The following is a 23,100-nucleotide window of genomic DNA, read 5'->3' on the forward strand; positions in this document are numbered from 1 at the left end:
ATGCAGAGATCACAAGGATATGACACGACAATGAAATCATAGAGAAAGGGCATGAAGATCACAAGGGAACGACATGACAATGAAATCATAGAGCAAGGGCACGAAGATCACAAGGACACGACAATAAAATGCAGAGATCACAAGGGCACAACAATAAAATGCAGTGATCACAAAGGCACTACAATGAAATCCTAGATCTCCACTTATCTCCACCAAGGGCATGACATCGAAATGCATAGATCATAAGGGCACGACAATGAAATGTAGTGATCACAAGGGCATGACAATGATATCTCCACCAACGTTCAAAGTTTAGAGCTCTCCACCCTCTTTCGTGCACAACTCTCCACAATCGATCAAAACAAATGGGGAATGATTCATGTTGCTTTTTTTTTTTTTGTTTATACTCATGTGGGCATCAGAATTGTGATGCAAACATTGGTATTGCGATGACATTGAGGATAATTGCAAAAAAAAACATGAAAATCAACAAATTACCTATCGTCGCAATTTGACCCCAAATGATGTAGTGAGAACTTAAGTGTTTTTAAGACTTTTAATCTGAAGATAGAAAAACTTGTGGTTGAGGTTCCTACTAGTGAAAGATGGTTATTTGATCTTGTGATTAAGAGTAGGGGAAGAAGAAAGAAAATTTATAATTAGAAGAAGGCTTGCAACAAGTATGATTCATTTGATCCTAGTAGTTATAATAGCAAGATAAGAGATGATATTTCTGATGATATAATTGGTTGTAGCAGTAAGTTTGGAAAAACTTCTACAATGATTGATGAAGAGGATTTGTGGATTAATAATGCATATGGGATTTATGTTTTGAATTTCTTCATATGTTAATAAGTCCTTATGGAACATCTTGTTTTTGAAACCTTGGGTGTCTAATATAGGTGCATCCTTGGGGTATTGACAATCTTGCATCCTTGGGCTATATTACCTTAAGCCCTACTTATAGTGTCCCCTTAAGAGAAGTCATAGACTCGTGGCTCACTTTGATAAAGATTCTTCTTCCCCTCTCTTTAGGAACCTTAGCGATCCTATGGTTTCTCATGACCCTAATCCTTCTATGGAGCATGCCTCTTCTCCTTCATCTCATGGTGATGACGAGGCTTTAAGGGTTCCTCCTAAACAAGCTCATAAGATTGCTACTGAGATGGATAAAATGCATGATTGACTTCTTCGAGAGAATAACAATACCGATACTATGGTTGCTTTTGATGCTCTTAAGAAAGTGATCTATAATGATGGACATAGATCTTTTGCGTGGTTTTATTCACCTTGTCCACACTCACATTAAGCCTTCAACTCAAGCCACATCTGAAATAGGAATGGATTCACGTATCACTAGTGTTGAACCTACCTTGTCTCTTTCCAAACCTATCTCTAGGATTCATTCTTATGTTGCTCCTATTGTGAATACTTGTATTCAACCATTTAGTCCTCCTATTAGTGGTCTTACTATTTATTCACTATCTTTGAGTGTTCCACCTGCTTCATTTCCTATCTCATAACCTTTAATAAATAGTGTTCCTTACACTTATCCTAATCCTCTTACTATGGTTCCTAATGTCCCACCCGTAGCATCTTCTATTCCAACTATTTTTTACACTCTTCCCAGTGTATCAAATGTGTCATTGCCACCTATTTCCTCTATTGATTCCACTATCATTAGTATTGCTCAAATTGTTTCTTCCTTGCAACAATAATTTGCTTTCCTTACTCAATCCGAGTTTAATGTGCTTACGTGTGATATGGGTAGTTCTGCACAAAAATAATGCAAACTAGGAAAAAAGGGCAGAGTTCGACAATTTTTTTACAAAAATCTATCATAGCTGATATTTTTAGAAAGAAACAAGCCATAACCCAGTTAAATTGTTCTAGTTTCTGATTAGCTAGGTTGATTACAAATTCCTGGAGAGCTATCATCAAATTAGGTACAATAAAATGAACAATCAACTGTTCCTAGCTAGCAGGATCAAATACAATTTTCCAAGGTGATAAAATTGCATATGTAAATGTATGTATGTATGTATGTATAGATGCATGTATCTATATATGCATGTATGTATGTATGTATGTATGTATGTATGAATATATGTATGTAGATATGTATTTATGTATGTATGTATATATGTATGTATATATATGTATATATGTATGTATGTATATATACATATGTATATGTATATGTGTATATATACATACACACACACACACATTTCACATGAACTATTATTTCTTAGGGGACATTTTATAATATTGGATTCATTTTATGTAGGAGGTGATGAGGATATTCTTGGATGTACCCGTGTTAGATATATGGTAATCACTAAAGAAATGTGATGAATTGCTCGTGACCAACGTAGATGGACTTCCCTTGAGAGTAGCATGAGGTGATGAGGACATTCCAAGTACTTTAAAGGTTGATCCTTTCTTAAATATTTTAGATGCTAATGTGGAATTCAGATGTTGGGGGCGGGTTGAGGGTTGGGGCCAAATGAGTTTTCACCTTGATGTGGTTGGCCTTGATTAGTAGAGAATATTAAACTATTCTCAAAACCAAGTGAAGCTCAACATTAACCTATGATTGCATGCCAAATAATTGTGTGAATCTCTTGGTTTTAGGCAATGTAGAAGGAGGCCATAGTTCAATATGCAATCTCAATTCATATGCATACGCCATTAGGTGGAGCTGAAAAAACCCAACAGGTTTGCATTTTTGTTAGAGGTCTTTAAATTAGGTATTTTAAGTTACAGACCATCACAAACATTGTAACTTTGAATCTTATAGGCAAGGGTAATGTCCTCAACATGCAATAAAATCAAGACTTACTATGTGTTGGCTTGCTGAGGACATTCTCTATTCCATAGAAGTTAGAGTTCTAATGTTCATGATGGTCTATAATTTTATAAAATTATTAGACCTATTAAATAAATGTAAATGTGGTGGGTTTTTTCAGCTCCGCCTATTGTCCATGCATATAGAAGGCAACTACACGTGCATTCTCAATTCAGAGTGGAAAAATCTTATTTTGGATGCAACAGAAAAATGGCATGCACCAGAAGATGGGAAAATGATGTTACTTTTGTAGGTCTAGAACCTTTTTTGTACTTTAAAGATTGATCCTTTCTTAAATAAAGATTTTAAACATTAATGGGAATGTAGATGTTGGGGGTGGGGGGGGGTGTGTGGGGCCAAATGAGCTTCACCTTCACATGGTTGGCCCTGATTAGTAGAGATTATTAAACTATTCTCGAAACCAAGTGAAGCTCAACATTAACTTATGATTGCATGACAACTAACTGTGTGAATCTCTTGGTTTTAGGCAATGCAAATGGACACCATAGTTTAATATGCAATCTCAATTCATATGCATACAATATCAGGTGGAGCTGAAAAAACCCAACAGGTTTGCATTTTTGTTAGAGGTCTTTCATTGATGGGATATTTGGCTATTCTTAATGAAGTTTTGAATGAACACAGTCACACTTGTGTAGAGAAAACAAATGCCAGGGCATAGACTTAACCACTTTCTTATAAGCTATCTCTATGCTCCAATTATGTTTTGTCCATTACAATATGTACTCCTAAAACTAAAATTTAAAAGTACAATACAAGATTAATTGACAAAATAGAATCTTTATGTCTTATAACTGAAATTTGAGTCGAGCTTCTCTTTTCACTTTATTTGGCATCAAATTAACAATTACAATTTTCTTTCTATATTTATATTTCAATTATTCTTAATGTGTTCTATTTTTCTTTTCATTTTAAACCATCCGATTGAATTCCATTTACACTTCACATTTATTGCATCATTGTCATGTAAATGCTATTGTAATTCAAATAGCTTTAAAGTTTTGAGAATAGAACACTATACACAATTATATGTGAATGATAACCAAAATAGATTGATTTGATGGCAAAAACGTGCATCCACACAGATGTCACAACTATAAAGGATACACTGATATCAATTGGCACTTGTATGAAAAATGATTACAAATAACAATAATAGACATTTGTAAGACATGTCAAATCTTTGTCCCTTGTATAACATTTCTTATATTATTGAGCTTTGTATGTCTAACTTGGTCATGTAGCCTCTGAGATTGCTTCAAATGACTCTGCTCTCAAGAAGATCTAAAGCTAAACACGTATTTGGCTCCTTTTGCCTACGGTCTTCAAAAGCAGATGAGCACTCAAATCCTATTCACAGAACCAACTAGAAAAAAGGTACAAGCCACTCATCATTATACTTTCAGAAATATCATCTATAACATGGTTATATAAAACAAATTAGACTCTAATGTCCCATGTGGTATTTTGTACATAGACCATTTGCCCACTGAATTTACAGGTTGGTCATTTATAAATGATCTTCATTGCTACAAAAAAAGTCTTATAATATTCTCAGCAGTAAAAGGACCTCATTAGACAAGCAACAATTTAAAAAAAATAATTTGGCTACCTATTGCAATTGCGATGACTTGTTCCAACAAATAGTTGTCTCTCTCACAGCACAACTGTCGCATACTCATTGCACTTGCGACGACTTGTTACAACAGATAGTCATTATTCCCACAACACAACTATCGCATACCCGTCACACTTGTGACACAAGACTGAAAGATTAAGTTGTTGTAAGTGTGATGGTCTCTTGTTGTAATTGGGATGACGTGAAGATGAACTCTTGCCCTTGTCTTCTTCTAAGTTGCGACAGTTCTATCCGTCGCAATTGTGACAGATGCCCTTACCATCACAAATTTTGATAGCAAAAGTCTAACGTCCATTCGATGGGAGCCAATTCGTGGTATTGTCACTTGGGAAATGGGTGGCCATCATAATTCGGGCCCAAATATAGTAGTGCTCAAAGTTATCTCATGGAATAAGGATAGAGAATGGGGTCATCACAGAGGCACACAAGTTGAAATAAAATAAAAAACCATTTCCCTATACAAAAAAAATTCTCGACCATTCCTAAATTGAAAACTAAACCATAATATGAATGCTTATGGATTGCACCCCACGGTTGGACTGAGATTTAAAACCCACATAGTTTTAGTAACAAAAATATAAAGAGCCAATCAAACAAAAAAACAAAATTCTGGTTACAAACCAAGAAATTAAACAAGACAAAAATAACACATGCTTCAAATCCCTCCCTAGGACACTACCTATAATCTTAAATGTTACATAAAAAGTGGTTAATTATCTTGTACTTGCAACTATACATGTATTACGAGGACAACACACATGGATCATTTTTTCTCCCCTATTTGTTTTCATAATAGTAACAAAAAAAGCCACCAGATGGTTACAAAAACCCACAAAAATTACAAACAAATTCAAGAAAGCGCTTCATTTGGATAGTCATCTATAACTCATGTGGTTTTAGCTATTGTAAGGAAGTCTAATTCAGAGTTTTATTGCTACCAAAAGAAGATTTTTAAGGTAAGTGATCGTATTTGGGTGACTATAGCTAAACAAGTAATCAATTATAACCAATTTTATCAGTGAAGAAATACCAATGAATAATTGTACAATAAGTCACACCACAACTAAACCAAAAAATGAAACAAAATGAAAACAATCACGATACCTTAAAGCCCTCACCCGACCCTCTCTTGATTCTTTCTTGATCCTTGTCCAACTAACAATATTACATAACAAATAAAAAAATCTCATAAAATTTTTAAAAAAATTCAAGAAAGTCGTGTAATTGGACCAAGATCTAAAACCAATGGGGTTTTGTCCATTGCGAGGAAGACTTATTCACAGTTTTTTCCCATTGGTTTTTTTTTCTTTTTTTCCTAAAGGTCGGTGTTCATACTTGGACTACCACAACTAAACCGACAATAAATTGTAATCCATTAGCTGAACCAATTAATGAAACAAGACATAAATAATTACAATACCTCAAAGTTCTTGCCTAGCCTTTGCTCGACTCTTTCTTAGCCCTTGCTCAAAAGGTAATGCTAGATAACAAATAACAAAACAAATTCAAGAAAACCATAAAAGTAGGCTGAGATCCAAAATCCATGTGCTTTTGATTGCTGCGAGGAAGACTAATTCACAAATTTCTTTCACACTAGGGATTATTTTTAAGGTAGATGGTCATGTTTGGGTGACCACTATTAAACCAACAATAAGGTGTAAACCATTTTAACAATGAAGCAACATCAATGAATAATTTCAATAGCAAGTCACATTAGAGCTAGTCATACCAGAACTAAACCAAGAAATTGACTTAAACCAAAAAAAAAAGAAAATAGTCACCATACCTCAAAGGCCTCCCTCAACTCTTGGTTAGCCCTTGTTTCTCTATTTCTCAACCCTTTCTCAAATGACAATTCAAATAACGAGAGCTAAAACAAATCCCATCAAAATTACCTCACACATATACTACCCAAGAAATTAAACTTAAAAATAACACTCACCATACCCTCTTTGCTCAACAACAATAGTGCAAATAATAAGAATTAAAACAAATCCCATCAAAATTAACTTTTGCAAGATAGTACCTATAATCTTAAATTCTACATGTAAAATGATGTATTGTTGTGTTTCTACTACTATGGATGTATTTAGGAAGAAAACACATATGTACACATTTTTCTCACTATTTTTAATAATAAATATTAATAAACCATCATGGATAATATAACAAATGATAAGTCAAATTGGAATATTATTATAGGATATTTTTTATTATTCATGAAATATAGATCAATGAAGTTGAATCCTAATAACAATATCACAAATATAATGAACCTATTTAAAAATGAAAAATATACATAAAATTACTATTTATAAAATTTAAATATTATAAAAGCTTGAAAAATATAAAAAATTACTCACACAAATAAAATAATTTCTCTATTAAAAAAATAGAATAAAAAAATTAAACAAATTATTCAAAACAAAAGTATGCTCTCTCTTTAAAATACGAAGTAATAAAACCTGAGATGCACCTAGACTGGAGTCAATTTCAGATGATAGCGTAGTGCACTGGCATAGGCTTTAATCGCTTCAAAATCTGGCAGCGGGCACTGCATATAAAATCATTACAATTCTGCGTATTCGAGGTTCGGTTTTAAATTTGTTTGGAGAAGGGCTATCAATATATAGGAATTAAGAAGGATTGAAGGAGAAATGGGGAAGAAACAGCATAGCAAGGATCGTATGTTCATAACCAGCACAGAGTGGGCTACTGAGTGGGGAGGAGCTAAAAATCGTGATAAACGGGCTCCCTTTAAGCGTCTTCCTTTTGATTGCTGCGCGTAAGTTTCGATTCAATCAGTTTTTTCCTTCTTCAGGAGACCCTAATTATATTTGCTTTCTTTTTATATTATGCCACACATTAGCTTTTGATGTATATGTATATCAGGCTGACATTTACTCCGTTCGAGGTGGCCGTGTGTACATCCGAGGGGCACGTCTTCGATGTTATGTAAGCATCCTCGTTACACAGTTCAGATTTCATTCTTTTCAAAACGATAAACCCAAACAAAGATGATAATGTGCACGTAACCTTTTTTAAATTGAGATGCCAAATTTCTAATTATTGCCACTCTAGGGTTTTATGTTATTTGAGTGGTTATATGTTTCTGGGAAGCCTTCATATTGTGGACTATTGTTGGATCACAATAGCAAACTAAGTTACTTTTTGATTTCATTATTATCTCACTACAACTTTTTATATGCTTGGAACGTGGTCCATTCGGAGGATATGCGTACATTGTCTGTCTGCTAGTTTTTGCTAAGTCCGGATTACATTTTCAAGATATAGAAACTCATATCGCGTTCTGATGCATTTCATTATTATTATGTGATAACCTTGGTACAGTTTTCTTGAATGATTGGCCTCCTTTTATTCGTTAGGGAAATTTTAAGCTTGTTCATGCTCGTGTGAGTGTCCCCATTACTATTAATTCAGCAGTTTTGACAATCGACTATGAATCTAAAGTAGGCAGAGCTTAGGATTTTTGTAGATGTGTCAAGGAATATGCCATCGAGAATTGCACTGGATATCCTTAAATTTTAATGAATATAAATTAGGAAAGTATTGGTGTTAAGTATTTGCTCTGCCACTGTCTTATGGAATTTGCACATAGTGTCAGCTTGTGATTCTCAAGTCATTCGGTCAGGGTAGGTTGTTGCAGAAATGCAAACTTGTACAAGTTGCAAAATTGCACTGACCTCGTCAGTGAGTGAAAGTATCATGACAAATATTCAAAAACATTGGAAAAGCATTGTTTTATTGTCCCTTTGGAGGATATTACTATATTTTGCTCAAAAATTACAATCCCAACTAAAATAGAAATGTAATATAGTTAAGGATATAAATGTACCAATTGAAATACCTTTTAACGAGGTTAATGTTAATGTTTTGAACCAGAATACAAGAATGCAATATGCAGAAATACAATAACAGAAGACACAAATATTTACCTTGGGAAAACCCTCCTACTCGAGGGAAATCCCAGTCACAACCGAAAGATAGATCCATTATTTAGATCTCAATACAAGTACACATATTCTCGCTTATGATTGTAGTATTAGTCTCTAACCAGTCAATCAGTAAGCCTGATTTTTCTCTTATCAAAACTCTCACCAAGTTCACAAGGTTGGCTTAATGATCACACTCAGGTAAGGTCACACTCAGGTAAACACTATTATTACAATACAAAAAGTTATACACTCAGGTAAGGTCACTTCAAAAAGTTCTGTACTAAGTGCAATGATAACACAGAGCTTCACAGAGTTGAAATTACAATCACAGATGAAAAATACAACACCTATATTCTTAGAGTTGCAAGATGCTAATCTCTGAATGCAATAGACTAACAAAGGAACACCTGATACAGCATATCTCTACAATATACTCAGAACACAAAAACAGTAATAATGCTATCAAACAGCAACAGAAATCCTCAGAGCTATCCCTCTGATGGTATCACTGAGTGCATCCCCCAACACACATGTTGTTTACCAAAAATGAAGAGTCTCACAGAATACCAATTGAGAGATGTTACGGAATGTACACATCCACGTCCACCACATAATAATATAAACATATAATCCGCAGGAACCCGGATGTCATCTCACAATATAAACTGCCAACATAATAATGATGCCATGTCATATTATTTATGGTGCCAGTCATCCAATATTGATACTAGCTGGGCAGTAATGAACAGAGAAGAGAGTCGCAGATGTAATAGCAACTTCAAACAGGAAAAACAAGGACCAGAAATATCTCTTGCAGCTACCAATACATTAAAAGTTAATCCTGGTCTAGATCCTGCATACAGTAATCATAACTGGAAATTGACATTAAATCACAAGCCATACTATCATATATCATGCTAATCATGAGTAAACATTGTGCTATCCATAAACATCATTCACATTGAAATCCAAATAAGTCATTGCCTTTTTAAAGTAAATTGGTATAATAGTCTCATTAGGAATTTGCAAACTGTAGTCTCAAGGTTGGGCACCCTTGTATTGCAAGAGCCTGGAAGGTAGGCTGCTCTTCCATCCCTGAGTTCACCTTGAAGGCACTCTTGCCTCTTTGATTAAGTCCAGGAGCACTAAAAAGCCCAGCCCATGACGCTTAACCCCCAATAAGTGATGTGCTTGATGGACCTCATGCCCAATGACACATGAAGCTCCTTGGCGAACAAGCCTAGCATTTATCTTGGGCTGGCATACTTGATGATATGTCAAGCCCAAGGGCACATGAAGCCCCTTGGCCCATGAGCACAACATTCACCTTGGGGTGGCATAGCCGAGTCTCATAAACTGGAAGGGTTGATTGATCCCACATACAAATCTTCCATTGCATATTTATATTAGAAAGAGTATTAGGATTACTCAATAATCACTGCTAGTATCACTAAAGCACAAATACGTATGCATAGATCTATATTTCCTCCTAGTTTACCAGCTTTATCACTTAATTAACACTGCTAGTAATTGATAAGCAGAAGTTATTTTCCACAGCAACTGAAATTGTAATATTGCTATCAAGATCTAGCTGTGTGATTTTTGAGTCAAACTTATTGACCCATATTTCATGAGTAGTGGTTCATTGAACCCATCTCTTATGAGAATGAATGGAACACTTAGCACTCATTGGATCTAGGTGATGCTCACAGATGTGACCACTAGGACTTCCCGGGAACTCACCCATCCCAGTACTACTCCAAGTCGAGTGCGCTTAACTATAGAGTTTTCCTCCATGGTTAAACCCACTCTGCTTGCAACCCCATTTGCAAAACCTTTACCAAGTGTTGTGCCTTATGAACCATTCATTAGAAATCCCCTTAAAGTCATCAATTGATAAGTAGTAGTTTTTTCCACAGTAAGTCAATTTGTGATATTGCTATCAGGACTTAGTTGTGTGATTTTTGAGTCAAACTCATTGACCCATATTTCATGAGTAGTGGTTCACCGAACCCATCTCTCATGATAATGAATGGAATACTTAGCACTCATTGGATCTAGGTGATGCTCACAGAGGTGAAGCACTGAGAATTCCTGGGAAGTCACCCATCCCAGTACCAGTCCAACTCGAGTGCGCTTAGGGTGCTGTCCCATGAGGGGGCTGCAGGATCGATTTCCATGGATTGGGTGGTCTGATGAAGCCAAAAGATAGTTTGCCATGGGATTAGTTGGAATCTTTTCCTTAAAAATGGCAGCCCCTACTTTTTAGGATGTGAATTTAAGTGGGTGGAGAAGGTGGGGGGCTAGAAATTGCCCCAGCAACTTAGGCTTTTCTTGTGCCACTTGTCAATCATATACCAATTTCAAATTTTTATCAATAATTTTTTTAAACATATTTATTTAGTAAGTGAATTGAATATGTTAAAATAAAAATAATCACGAAACCAGATGCTTCCATAAATTATGAGGCTTAAACTTTTTAAGAACGACTCCACTACAAAATTCATGGGACCTCCCATTTAAAAATAATCCTAAAAAATTTCTAGAGTACTCGCTGAATTTCCACTCTGCTTGCAACCCCATTCTCAAAGCCCCTTAAGTTCATCAATTGATAACTAGCAGTTATTTTCCACAACAAGTCAAATTGTGATATTGCTATTAGCATTTAGCCATGCTCCACGGAGTTTCCGGGACAAGGACGTTTTAGAAGACGAGGACGTGCTTTCGATAGGACTACGTGTTTCCGGTACAGGAACGGGTTGAAGCCAAAATTTAGGGGATGAGATCTTATGGGACGACAATTAAAAATATAGGGGATTTTTTAATATATATAGAGTATTAGAGACATAATTCAAATATGCATATCATAACATTGATAAACCATTCACCATAGATTCATAGACATTTTACAAGATCAATACATGGAAATTGAAAATTATCAAGATTCAAATCAAACTGTCAATATGATATATGATATATCCGAATATTGCATACAATTAGCAAAAATGCCCAAAAGCTCCAAGTATCAATATATCATCATCATGCATTAACATTGAAATCAAAATGACATAATGAAAGTAAATAGTAGAAGTAAAAATGAGATGTCGAACTCCATAATAATCAAAAGCAATAATGTATCTGAGTATCTGCAAAGCAGAAGGCCAAATGTATGGCTGTCCTCTAGGAAGTTTAAAGCTATATCTAAATCAAGATCACCGCCAATCTCTTCTTCCGAATCATTGGCAGGGGTAGGCAGAGGGTCCTCATCCAATGGAACACCAAGCAGCCCTGGAGGTGTGTCATCCTCATCAATGTGCAATGCATCCTTGGGATTAACATCCCAATGTAGTGCTGGAGTTTGTCGATACTCAAGACTTTGCCGCTCCTATAGTCGCAATACACTGTGAACAGCCACAAGCTTCTCCAATCTTCTAGAGGTAAGGTTGTTCCTCTCAATTGATTCGATGAAGCTATATGTAGACCAATTTCTCTCTGTAGCAGAGGAACACGCAACCTGTGAGAGAAGATGCATGGTAAGACCTTTCAACATAGGTGCATCTCTACCATGCCATGTCCACCATCTAATCGGGTCCTTTTCAGCTAATATAGTTCTATTAGTCCTCACCTCTGGTCTACCAAATGTTGGACCACGAAGATTGGCAAAGTCAAGCCATTGCCCACGAATTTTTGCAGCATCCTCTGCATTATACATTTTTGAAAGGTCCTTGAAGAAGCCCTCCTTCACCTACATTGAACAAACAAAAATTTAGAAGTTAGAGTCTCAAAACTTTAAAAACATATTAAAATATCAGAAATCTTAAACATAAATTAAATTCACCTCCTCATCTGCAGATGTAGACACTCTACCAAGCCTTGGTGCATACCATTTCGGATTGACTGCATAGGTTGCCATATGAAGTGGGGTGTTCCACCCTTTCATCACAATGGGCTCAAGATGCTCCTCATAGAACTCCAAATTAGGTTCCTTGTCTTTAATAGCTTGTTTGATCTACCCAAGCATGCTATCAAAGGTCTCATAATCTCTCCAAGACAAGGAGAGTCAGTAACGACATATCTAATGACTTGCACAATAGGGTCAATGAAGTAGCAAATTTATCTGCAAATGAAAGAAAATTACAAGTGAGAAACATCATAATTTAAAAGAAAATCAGCAAGTGCTTAAATAAGAAATATTTTGATTAAATCAGCAATAACAATTATGATGTTAATTATTTAAGTTTCTCACCTCATTGTGGTCCACCGTTTCTCATCCAGGATTCTTCGTTTCACAAGTCTTCCATCCAGGTTGCTTGATTCATACCATTTATTCCACTCTGCATTGACTGCCATGGATTTCAAGGCCTCTTAGACCTCAAGCATTATCTCCAACAAAATGAAGTAGTTAGCATAACTAGTGTCCAAGGGCTTGAGGAATTCTTTTTTGGAAAATGTCCTAAATAATTCAAGAGATGTGTGATGATTGTAAATAAACATTTGAACATCTATAGCCTCAGACACCATAGTCTTTATCCAATCAATTTTCCCAAAAACCTTCAAGGTGTTATTCAATGCATGTACACAACATGGGGTCCAAAAAATGTGTCTATAGGTGCTCTCTACTATCAATCCAATTGATTTACACACCCCGGCTAAATCATTGACTACTTGCACAACATTTGAAGCCCCTACCTCTTCTATAGCATCCTTCAAAATCTCAAATTGGAAGGATGCATCCTTCCTTTTTTTTGAACAATCAATGGCTCTAAGAAAAGAGGCCCCTGTAGTACTAGTGACAATAAGATTGATGAGTGGCCGATGTTTGATATTGGTCCACCCATCCATGATGACAGCACATCCATCACTCATCCATGTTTGTGTTATATCCTCTATCAAAATCTTTACTTTTAAGTACTCTTTTATTGAGGATAGTGGTGCATAATTTAGTCTCTCTTGGTGGTACAAATGAGGGACCAACAGCATATATATCTTTGCATATTTGTTTATAGAATGAGGAACAAGAAACATGAAATGGTATGACATGAGCAAAAAAAAATCTGCCAATGGACTCTTCAGCTCTCTATTTTGCCTGTATGTTAATTAAATCAGCCACATTGGTATCTCTCTTGGCCTTTCCCTTCCCTTTGCTAGTAGTGCTAGTGGGAGTGAATGAGGGTGTGGTTGTGGTACCTATAGGACCCCCTGCTTTCAATAACTCCCCCTCCACATGCAACCTATTAGCCTCAAGTTTTCATTAGCTTTAATTTTTTTGCAACCTTTCATCTCTTGCCCACCTATCCATAGAAAATGACAATACACTTTTGTGTATCTCCCAAAATAATGTTTCTTACATATATGGCACTCCCATTCCCTACTACATCCCAAAATTTTCTTCTTATTGTTGTCTACTTTTGTGGCAAATTGTAGGAGAGGTTTCTTAGGGTTGAATGGGCCTTTGGCATATTTGTTTAGGGATTTGGAAGGGCACTCAAATGTATTAGGATTTGCATCTTCCATAGAGACATCTATATAAGGCTCAATTGAAGAATCATCCATGGCTGCTCTAGGTCTTTTTCTTGGTTTTGTAAATGTGACACTTGAGTTTCTTGCACGACAACATCCAAGCTATCACTACTTCCTTCACTCTCATTGCTGCTCATGTTTTTACCTTTGGATTTTACAATGTTATACTGCTGCAAGTTATGGAAAAAAAAAAACATTTCAATGTTTCATTCAACATGCTCTCGCTATGCCATGCAAAAAATGAAAAATGACAACAAACAACAATAAAGTTTGAATCAAACAAAAAGAAAATAAGAAACATACCTGGAATGAAGAAGAAATGAAGGCAAAATCTCATCTTGCACCTTCAAAATGCACTCCTCTCTTGTTGCTGTTGTTTTCCTCTTCCTCTTCCCAATTAGCAAATAACTCCAAATGAGAAGAGACTTGAGTCTATTGTGTTTTAAAGCCAAAATAGGGTTTGCTTTTTAAAGATTTCCCAACATCCATGTGGGGGGCCCGTGCAAATGGGAGAGAAAACAAAAAAATCATTTTTTAAAAACCTTTTAAAGAGTTGACACTATTGTGGGAAAATGGGGATGGGAATAGGTATTGGGGATGAGCAAGGTATGGGAATGGGTCCCCGGTGGGGATTTTCGTACCCCTATTTCATGGCAATTTGGAAATACCGTTTCAAGGATGGTACCTGATATCGGCCTTTTGGCGCGGCACAAGGGACAGTAAAAAGGAGTACCCGTGCCCCCGTTTCATACCTGGTATTGGTACAAGGTAAAAAAAACCCAGAGGACGCGTCCCCGTGGAACACAAGAATTTAATTGTGTGATATTTGAGTTAAACTCATTGACCCATATTTCATGAGTAGCGGTTCACCGAACCCATCTCATACAAGAATGAATGAAACACTTAGCACTCGTTGGATCTTGGTGATGCTCACATAGGTGAAGCACTAGGACTTCTTGTGAAGTCACCCAACCCAGTTTTTCTCCAGCTCGAGCATGCTTAACTACAAAGTTTTCCTCCATGGTTAAACCCACTCTGCTTGCAACTGCATTTGCAAAACCTTCATCAATTGTTGTGCCTTATGAACCATTCATTAGAAAGCCCCTTAAGCTCATCAATTGATAAGTAGGAGTTATTTTCCACAGCAAGTCAAATTGTGATATTGCTATCAGGATTTAATTGTGTGATTTTTGAGTCAAATTCATTGACCCATATTTCATGAGTAGTGGTTCACTGAACCCATCTCTCATGAGAATGAATGGAACACTTAGCACTCATTGGATCTAGTTGATGCTTACAGAGGTGAAGCACTGGGATTTTTCGGGAAGTCACTCATCCCAGTACTACTCTAGCACGAGTGTGCTTAACTATAGAGTTTTCCTCCATGGTTAAACCCACAACGAAACCATGGAGGAAAGCACTGTAATTAAGCGTGCTCGAGCTGGAGTAGTACTGGGATGGTTGACTTCTCGGGAAGTCCCAATGCTTCACCTCTATGAGCAATACCTGGATTGAATGAGTGCTAATTGTTTCATTCATTCTCATGAGAGATGGGTTTGGTGAACCACTACTAATATAATATGGGTCAACGAGTTTGTCTCAAAAATCATGCAAGTAAATTCTTATAGCAATATTACAATTGCTACTAATAACCAGATCAATTCCGATTTTCATTCTATTTTTGCTTATTTTGTTTGATCATGCTATTTCTTAATCCTTCATGGATAAATTGTTCTTTATTTTTTTATCTTCCATTTGGAGGGAGTCATATCTCTTCATGAAACATTCTGTCTATTACAAGAGTCACACCTTTCCAAAAAAAGTCTTAGTTGATCTCTTTAAAGAAGTCACTATTATTTAAATTTTATTTATAATTCTCCTTATTCCAATCGGCCTCTCAATCCTAGTCAACCCTTTATTAATAAACATGGCCCAATTTTTTTTATTCTTATTTTGGGCTGGCAGTTATATTTATTCAGCCGCCTAGGGTTGGTTATAAAAATCTGAGATCTGTTTCCTTTTTCATTTGAAACACAACCTCTTCCAAATTCTGCAAAGAGATAGGCTGGATGAGAGCCCCATTCATCTCATTAGTAACTAGAGGGGGAATGCAGTCTAGAATCAAGGTTTCCTTTCTTCCTTCTCGCGGTGTGTTGTTTTTGCAACTTGTGTTGGGTGTCTGAAATTTATTGTATTATTAATTTGTGGGGTCTGTGTTTGATTGGCTGCTAGTGCTTAATGCTGTAATCTCAGAAGGGTTTTCTCTGCTGTGATTGGCATTAGGGTTTTGATGACAATGGGTCTACGATTTGTTGCTCCCCTCCGCAACTTCAACACGATTGCTCATCCCTGCTGTGATTGTGATCTTCATAAGTTTGTGAGTTGATGTGTTTTACTGCTGTTTCTTGCTGTTTATAATGGTAGTTACGACGACTATAGGAGATAACCAGAATCAAACCATCACATACCAGCGCTTATGTGATCGCGTTTTGAAGTTGGAGAATGATAACATCTTGCTGAAGGAACAGGTTTCTAAATTGATAGCAGAAATTGCAAACCTCAAACAGTCTACGGAATCGAACACCTTGATTATTCAACATTTTTCAAACACTTTCATCTGTAAAATGACAGGGTTAAAAACTAGTATAGAGGGTGTCATTGAACAGTTAGACAGATTGGACAAAATTAAAGAACAACAGACTGAAATGGCAACAATTCACTCTTCTCTGATTACAAAAATTGAATAGAAGGTGAAATCATGGGCTTCTCTTTGTACCAATATAGATACTACTACCCCCAGGCTGAGTATAGACAAGATTGATGACGAGCGAGTGAGGCGTGCACGTGAGCTCAACTTACGTGTTCGTGGTCTTACACCGACTTCCAACCCTACTGCTTCTGGACATGCCTTTCTCTTTGATCAACTTGGTATCTCGAATATTACCTTGGATAGATGCTAGTTTGGTACGAGAGACACCCTTTTCATCAGTTTTTTTCTTTTTCAGATAGGCTTCGTGCCCTTAGAGCGAAGAGAAAGTTGTTTTCTCTCCCCTCTAAAATTTATCTGGATGAAGATCTTACTAAGGCATAGTTTACAGAACTCAAACAGCTCGGGGAATTGTGACAGATGCTAAGCGTGTTGGGAAATGGGCTGTTATTAGGAATCTTAGAGCAATGGTTCGTGATTCTCCTCCTATTGGTTGGGTAGAGAGGACAACCTCCAAATTAGTATGACGATTTTGACAACAGTCTGACAAGAGGAAGCCCCCTTCTCTTCTTGTCAATTGTTGGAATGGGAATGGCTCTTTATGGTCATTACCCGGTCTTTTTCAGGATGCGGTGGGGTCCTCAAATATTTTGGCCGTTACTGAGACTCATGAGAGCCCTATGCGCCCTCTTCCTGGTTATCCTGGTTATCAGTGGTTGTCAGTTTATAGAGATGAGGTCTGGACTTCTGGTGGGGTCCGTGGGTCTGGGGGGGTTGTTTGCTTGGTTTGTGATGATATTTTCAGCTTCACTTCAATTGTTCACTCTGACGCCTTTGCCAGATTTATGTGAGTCCGGATTGGTCAGCAAAAATACCGACAAAAAGATATTTTTATTGCTGTTTGTTATTTTCCATCGACCTCTCCTTATGCTATTCATGACCTGGAGAATGGAGATCCTTTTTGTGATCTTCTGGAGAGCATTTCATAGTTTGAGGCTTTAGGTGATATTATTATTCTTGGAGACTTCAATGCTCGAACTAGGGATCTTCAAACGCCTTTGCATGATCGTGGTTATGACTCGAAGTGCACTTCTGAGTTAGACTCGACTAGTATGGGACTTCAGCGCACCTCGGAGGATGTTCTTGGACTGCTTTCGGGTTATGGCCCTCACCTCCTTGAGCGCTATGTCTTCTGGGTTGTTGATTCTAAACGGTTTATCCTTCCTTCCTGGATTGGACCTCTTTACTTGCTGGCCGCACTGTGGGGGTGCGAGTGTTGTTTACTATATCATTTCCTCTCATTCCTTCATTTTTTCTATCCATAGTTTCACCATTTCACGTCTCCCTTTGGCTGATCATACTCTTCTTAGTATTTCTATTTGCATTTCACCCCACCAATCGCACTCCTTCCAGTCTTCTCAATGCCCAACTAATACCGTCTCCTTTCCTACCCGCTTTCATTACCACGAAAGCGATGGTGAGCTTTTTATTTGCCACTTTAGGAGACTTCTAACGCTCGCTAGTTTTAGTGAGTCGCTTGCTGCCTCTGACATGTTTGATTCACTTCCCTCTGCCATTTGGGATTCTGCTCTCCTTTCTATTCCTCATTGTTCCCCTCCCTCGCTCAGAGCCAAGTGTTGGAATACTTGTCCCATGAATAAATGGTTTGATACTAATTGCAAAGCTTTCCATCGCTTTGTTCGCGTTGCCTTTGAGACTCAGTCTCCTACTTTCACCCATCTGTGCCTTTCATACCTCTGTTTTCTTCACTCCACTCTCCTCTACCACTCGCTGACCTCCCATATCATTACACTTTACGACATTCCTGAGTAGCCACCTCTTTACTCCACTCCTCCTCCATTCTGCCATTTGTTCACCTACTCCAGTATTATTGAGGCCATCAAATCTTTGAGATGCAGCAGAGCAACAGATGAAGAGGGTTTCCAAGTTGAACTTTTCAAACTTGGTGCTTCGGTTCTTGGATCTTACCTTCCTACACTCTTTAATAGAGTGATTTGCACTGGGTTTCCTGAGTCTTGGTCTAGACATGTGGTTTACCCTATTCACAAGTTTGGGCCTACTTTCGATCTGGGTAACTATAGAACTATTATGATTGGACATACTTTTGCCAAACTTTATGCCACTGTTTTGAACACCATGTTATCTAGTGAGCTTGATAGAAGGGGCTGTAGAGCTAAAGGGTAGGCTGGTTTTTGGGCAAACTATCAGACTATGGATCATGTATTCACGTTATGGGCTATCATTGAGGAGGCTAGACATCGCTCTCAGAAGGTATATTGTTGTTTTGTGGATTTTCGTAAGGCTTTCAATTCTGTTCCTAGGTTGGCCTTATTTCAGAGACTTCATGAGATTGGGATCTCAGATATTTTGCAGAGTGCTATTATGAGACTTTATGAGAGGGTAACCGGTAGGCTCAGGACTCCAGAGGGTTTTTCTGTTCCGATTCAAAGCACCATTGGGGTGAAGCAGGGCTGTCCTCTTTCTCCTACACTGTTTGGTTTGTATATTGATGAGTTGGAGGATTTTCTTATGAACTCCTCTCAATTGGGAGATGGCTGCTATTTACATCAGGTTTTGATCTCCATTCTCCTTTTTGCTGATGATGTGATTCTCTTGGCCTCTTCTCCCGACAGCCTGTAGAGACTCCTTGATGGTTTGGCTTCCTTTTGTGTTTAGCGACAGCTTGTGGTAAATTTGTCTAAGACTCGGGTTATGGTCTTTAGCTATTTAAAGACCTCTCATCTTCATTTCTTCTTTCCGAGCCAGGAGGTTGAGATTACTTCCTTTTACATGTATCTCGGTGTGAAGTTCTCAAGGCCGCGCTTTAGCTTGAGACCAGCTATTCAGTCCAGAGTCAGTAAGGGCATGGGCTCCCCGACTTTACTTTAAAGACAGTGCTTCGAACATCATTTCCAGGATATTTCGCCCAAGTTGTCCCTGTTTGATTCCTTGGTTCGTCCGACAGTTCTCTATGGCTTAGTGGTTTGGGGGCCTTCTCTTATTGCTTTGGATTGGGGTTCTATAGAGAGGGTTCAAACATTGATGCTAAGGCGTATCATCCGATGTCACAGACTCACCCCTCACAGCATTGTTTTAGCCGAGTTTGGAGCTCATCCTTTCAAACTTGCCACCATTTTTGATTTGATTTGGTTTCTTCATCACCTTCGTGGTTTTATGGAGTCGGGTGTTGACCGGCACAAATATTCTCATTTGGCATACTGTTCCTCTGTCGAGATTATGAGCTCTGACACCTCTACTAGGTCCTGTTGTTGGTACGCCTAGGCCACCTCTTTGTTGGGTTCGATTGGTATTGAGATAGATCGTCTTCCTCCCTACCAGTTTTCATTTGATGCTCCAACTCATCTTCTCCCCTCATGTCAGGAGTTGAACGAACATGTTAGACAGGATATTTATAGGCAATACATTACTACTACCTGGAGTAAGCCCTCGGGAGGTTTGAGACCTAGGATGGCCTTTTATGTTGAGCATTTTCTTGAGATTCAAGATGGTATTATTGTTTGCCGTGCTTATCTCTATTGGCGTTGGAATCATGCCTTATGGGTTTCTTTAGGCTCATTCAGAGTTGGTACTCCACCCGCCTTAGGGCTTGGACCGACCACCATACAGATCAGGCGGATCGGATATGTTAGTTGTGTACTTCGACAAAGGTTGAGACTGAGACCCACTTCATTTTTTGATGCCCTCTTTACTATGAGATTAGAGGGAGATTTTATTGCCTTTTCAAAGACTGTTTTTCTCTTTCGATGTTCTTCAGCTATATTGATCAACGATGTCTTGCACTTTATCTTCAAGAGGCCACCCATCTTTGAGAGATTACCTTGCAGTCCTCCATACCTCGGGGGCGTACTTTTGATCAGCTCATTACTGCCTTTTTCTCTCCCTTGTCTCCTCCACAGGGTTTGAAAAGGCCGTCTAGTACTTCTCATTCCAAATCGGTTAAACATTGCACTAGTCTCTACAGGCAACAACGGTCCTATAGCGGCTCTACATGACATTCTAAGGCTATGGATCGTTCACATGTTTACCCCTCTATTATTGATTTCTTTGTGACAAGGAAGGACCCTTAGTCCCTGTCTTCTTGTTTTGGTTCTTTTGAGTCATCATTTAGTGCTTCTATTTTGGCCGTCTCTTCTGTTTGTATGCTCAGTCCCATAAACTTTGTTGGTTTTTCGTGGACATTAATATTATTATCTTATCTTATCATTAGCAAGGAGAGAAACCTCCATAATTAAAGCTCAGGAAAATTGTGGAACCTCCCAAGAAATCTCACTTAGAGAAGAAAGCTGAATCCCATTCAAGGACAAGAGAGAAGTAATAAGATTTCCATTTCTTCTAGCTTAGATAGAGTAATGAAAAAGATAGTTTTCTTATGCTTTTCTTAAAGCCAATCGATACGTAACTTCCGCTTCGAGAAAATCTTGTTACTGAACCCCCATTCCCCCAAATCCTTCACAACTGCTGCCTATTGTCTTTCGAGTTCTTCAAAAAGCCTCTGATCTTGAATTTGTTGAGTGATAACATGTAAGAGGGCTTGAGTAGTCATTTTAGCGAAAAAAAGTTACCAAAGCATAGTTTGGTACATTTTTTAAAGCTTTTAGTTAACAAACTGGAATCTCTTGGTAAAGGAGCATTTCCATGCCATTAATTGTTGTTTTCTGGTGCTCGTTTACCACAGGCAACGACACAATCTTGTTACCGTGCCAATCGTAGATGGTAAAGGCTTATCATCTCCCTTGAGCACTGCTGCTTCTCCACAAAGCAGATTGTATATCTCTTACTAAGAGAAGAAGATTAACCTTCCTTTATACCAAACAAATAGGACCCAAGGAGGGATGCACCCCTTCCAAAGATCGGGCCCTCAAATAATATAATTATTATAATATGATAACACTGGCCCATAAAAACATATTATAATTATATAATAATATATAATTATCACAGAATATAATTACCACAACTCATAGTAATAAAATAATTCTATTATCAATATAATTATTATATTATTGTTAATCAATAGTAATAATTACAATAATGTAATCATATTATTACATGCTATAATTATACCATCTCGCAATGTAATAATTATATTACTGATATAATTTTTATATTATCAATCACAATAATCCATATAACTATTGTACCACAATAATTATATTAACACTTATCACAATTGTATTCTGAGTCAGCCAAGAGGGGATTTGACCTAGCTATCAAATCAACATTCCCTCTTAGCTAGGGAGGAGTCCTTTTGAACAATCAAGACAAACGGTGTCAACCATCGCAGTTGCTGGTTCATCATGACTTGCTACCACAAGAGCTTACTATCATATTAATGTAGCTACTCCAAGAGGAAGAATAAGCACAAGCATGAGATGACATCCACCATACTTAGAGAGATTGATTTCACCATACCTTTTCGTAGTGGGTGGATACATAGAGTTTGCACCTCAGACTTCTCCCTTTCGAAGAAGAAATCATAAAGTATCGATAGATTACTTGAATGATAAGACTCCCTCTTAGCTGAAACTCCCTCTCAATTTGAAATCGACCTCCTAACCTCCTCATCCAAGGTTGAATAGTTAAATTCCCTTTAACTGGAATCTCCCTCTCAACAGGGACAACATTCTCACAGCATATGCTGTTAAAGGTTTGGATCTCTGCAAATGTAATAATATTGCTGTTATAATTGATATTTTTCAAATGCAAGTCACAAACTCTTATAAATATAAGAGTAGGAGACGTGTCTCATGAATGATACATCATTATCTATGATTAATCATTATTAGTTTATCTATTAACAAAATTAATGACAATATAACATATGTATTATATATAGTATATATGTATAATGTAATATATATATATATATATATATATAATATTTTTATTTTTAGTGTGTATATATATAAAATATTATATCAACATTGTATGTTAAGATTAAATCAATCCGATTGTAGCTATAATCTTTAACACTCCCTCTTAGTTAGGGAGGATTGATATAGAACACATTATGCTCTTGAGTATATGAAGAGATATCATCTTAGTATGATATTTCTTGAATGGTATATTTAAGGATGTCAACATAAATCCATCAACACACACACACACACACATTACATATGGAATTTGCTTCAATTCACTATAAGACTAAATTTCTCAATACTCCCTCTTTAGCAAAGAGAGAATTAAAGCAATTATAATAGAAGATTTGAACACCACCTTAAGTGTGGTCCAAGATAGATTTAAGTTATGGTGTCCGGCAAGATCTGGCCCGGAAGAACCATGATGAGTTGATTATCAAGGTGTTTGGCAAAAGCCTACCCAAAGAACCATGTTAAGTTGGTTATGAAAGTGTCCGGCAAAA

General features: G+C 37.2%; 1 protein-coding gene across 1 annotated transcript in view; it reads left to right on the plus strand.

The window, feature by feature from the left end:
• Positions 1 to 6,968: 6,968 nt before the first annotated feature.
• Positions 6,969 to 23,100, plus strand: part of PUB49 (plant U-box 49) — a 99,879-nt gene continuing 83,747 nt past the window's right edge. The window contains exons 1-2 of the mRNA XM_089820047.1: positions 6,969 to 7,296; positions 7,404 to 7,466. Coding sequence (XP_089676173.1) covers positions 7,169 to 7,296; positions 7,404 to 7,466 — 191 coding nt within the window. The 5' untranslated portion in view covers positions 6,969 to 7,168. The remainder of the gene's footprint in view (positions 7,297 to 7,403; positions 7,467 to 23,100) is intronic.

The sequence above is a fragment of the Cupressus sempervirens genome, chromosome 3 (genome assembly GCF_028749045.1).
Source record: "Cupressus sempervirens isolate cs-2001-9-10 chromosome 3, ASM2874904v1, whole genome shotgun sequence".
In the NCBI taxonomy this organism is placed as follows: domain Eukaryota; kingdom Viridiplantae; phylum Streptophyta; class Pinopsida; order Cupressales; family Cupressaceae; genus Cupressus; species Cupressus sempervirens.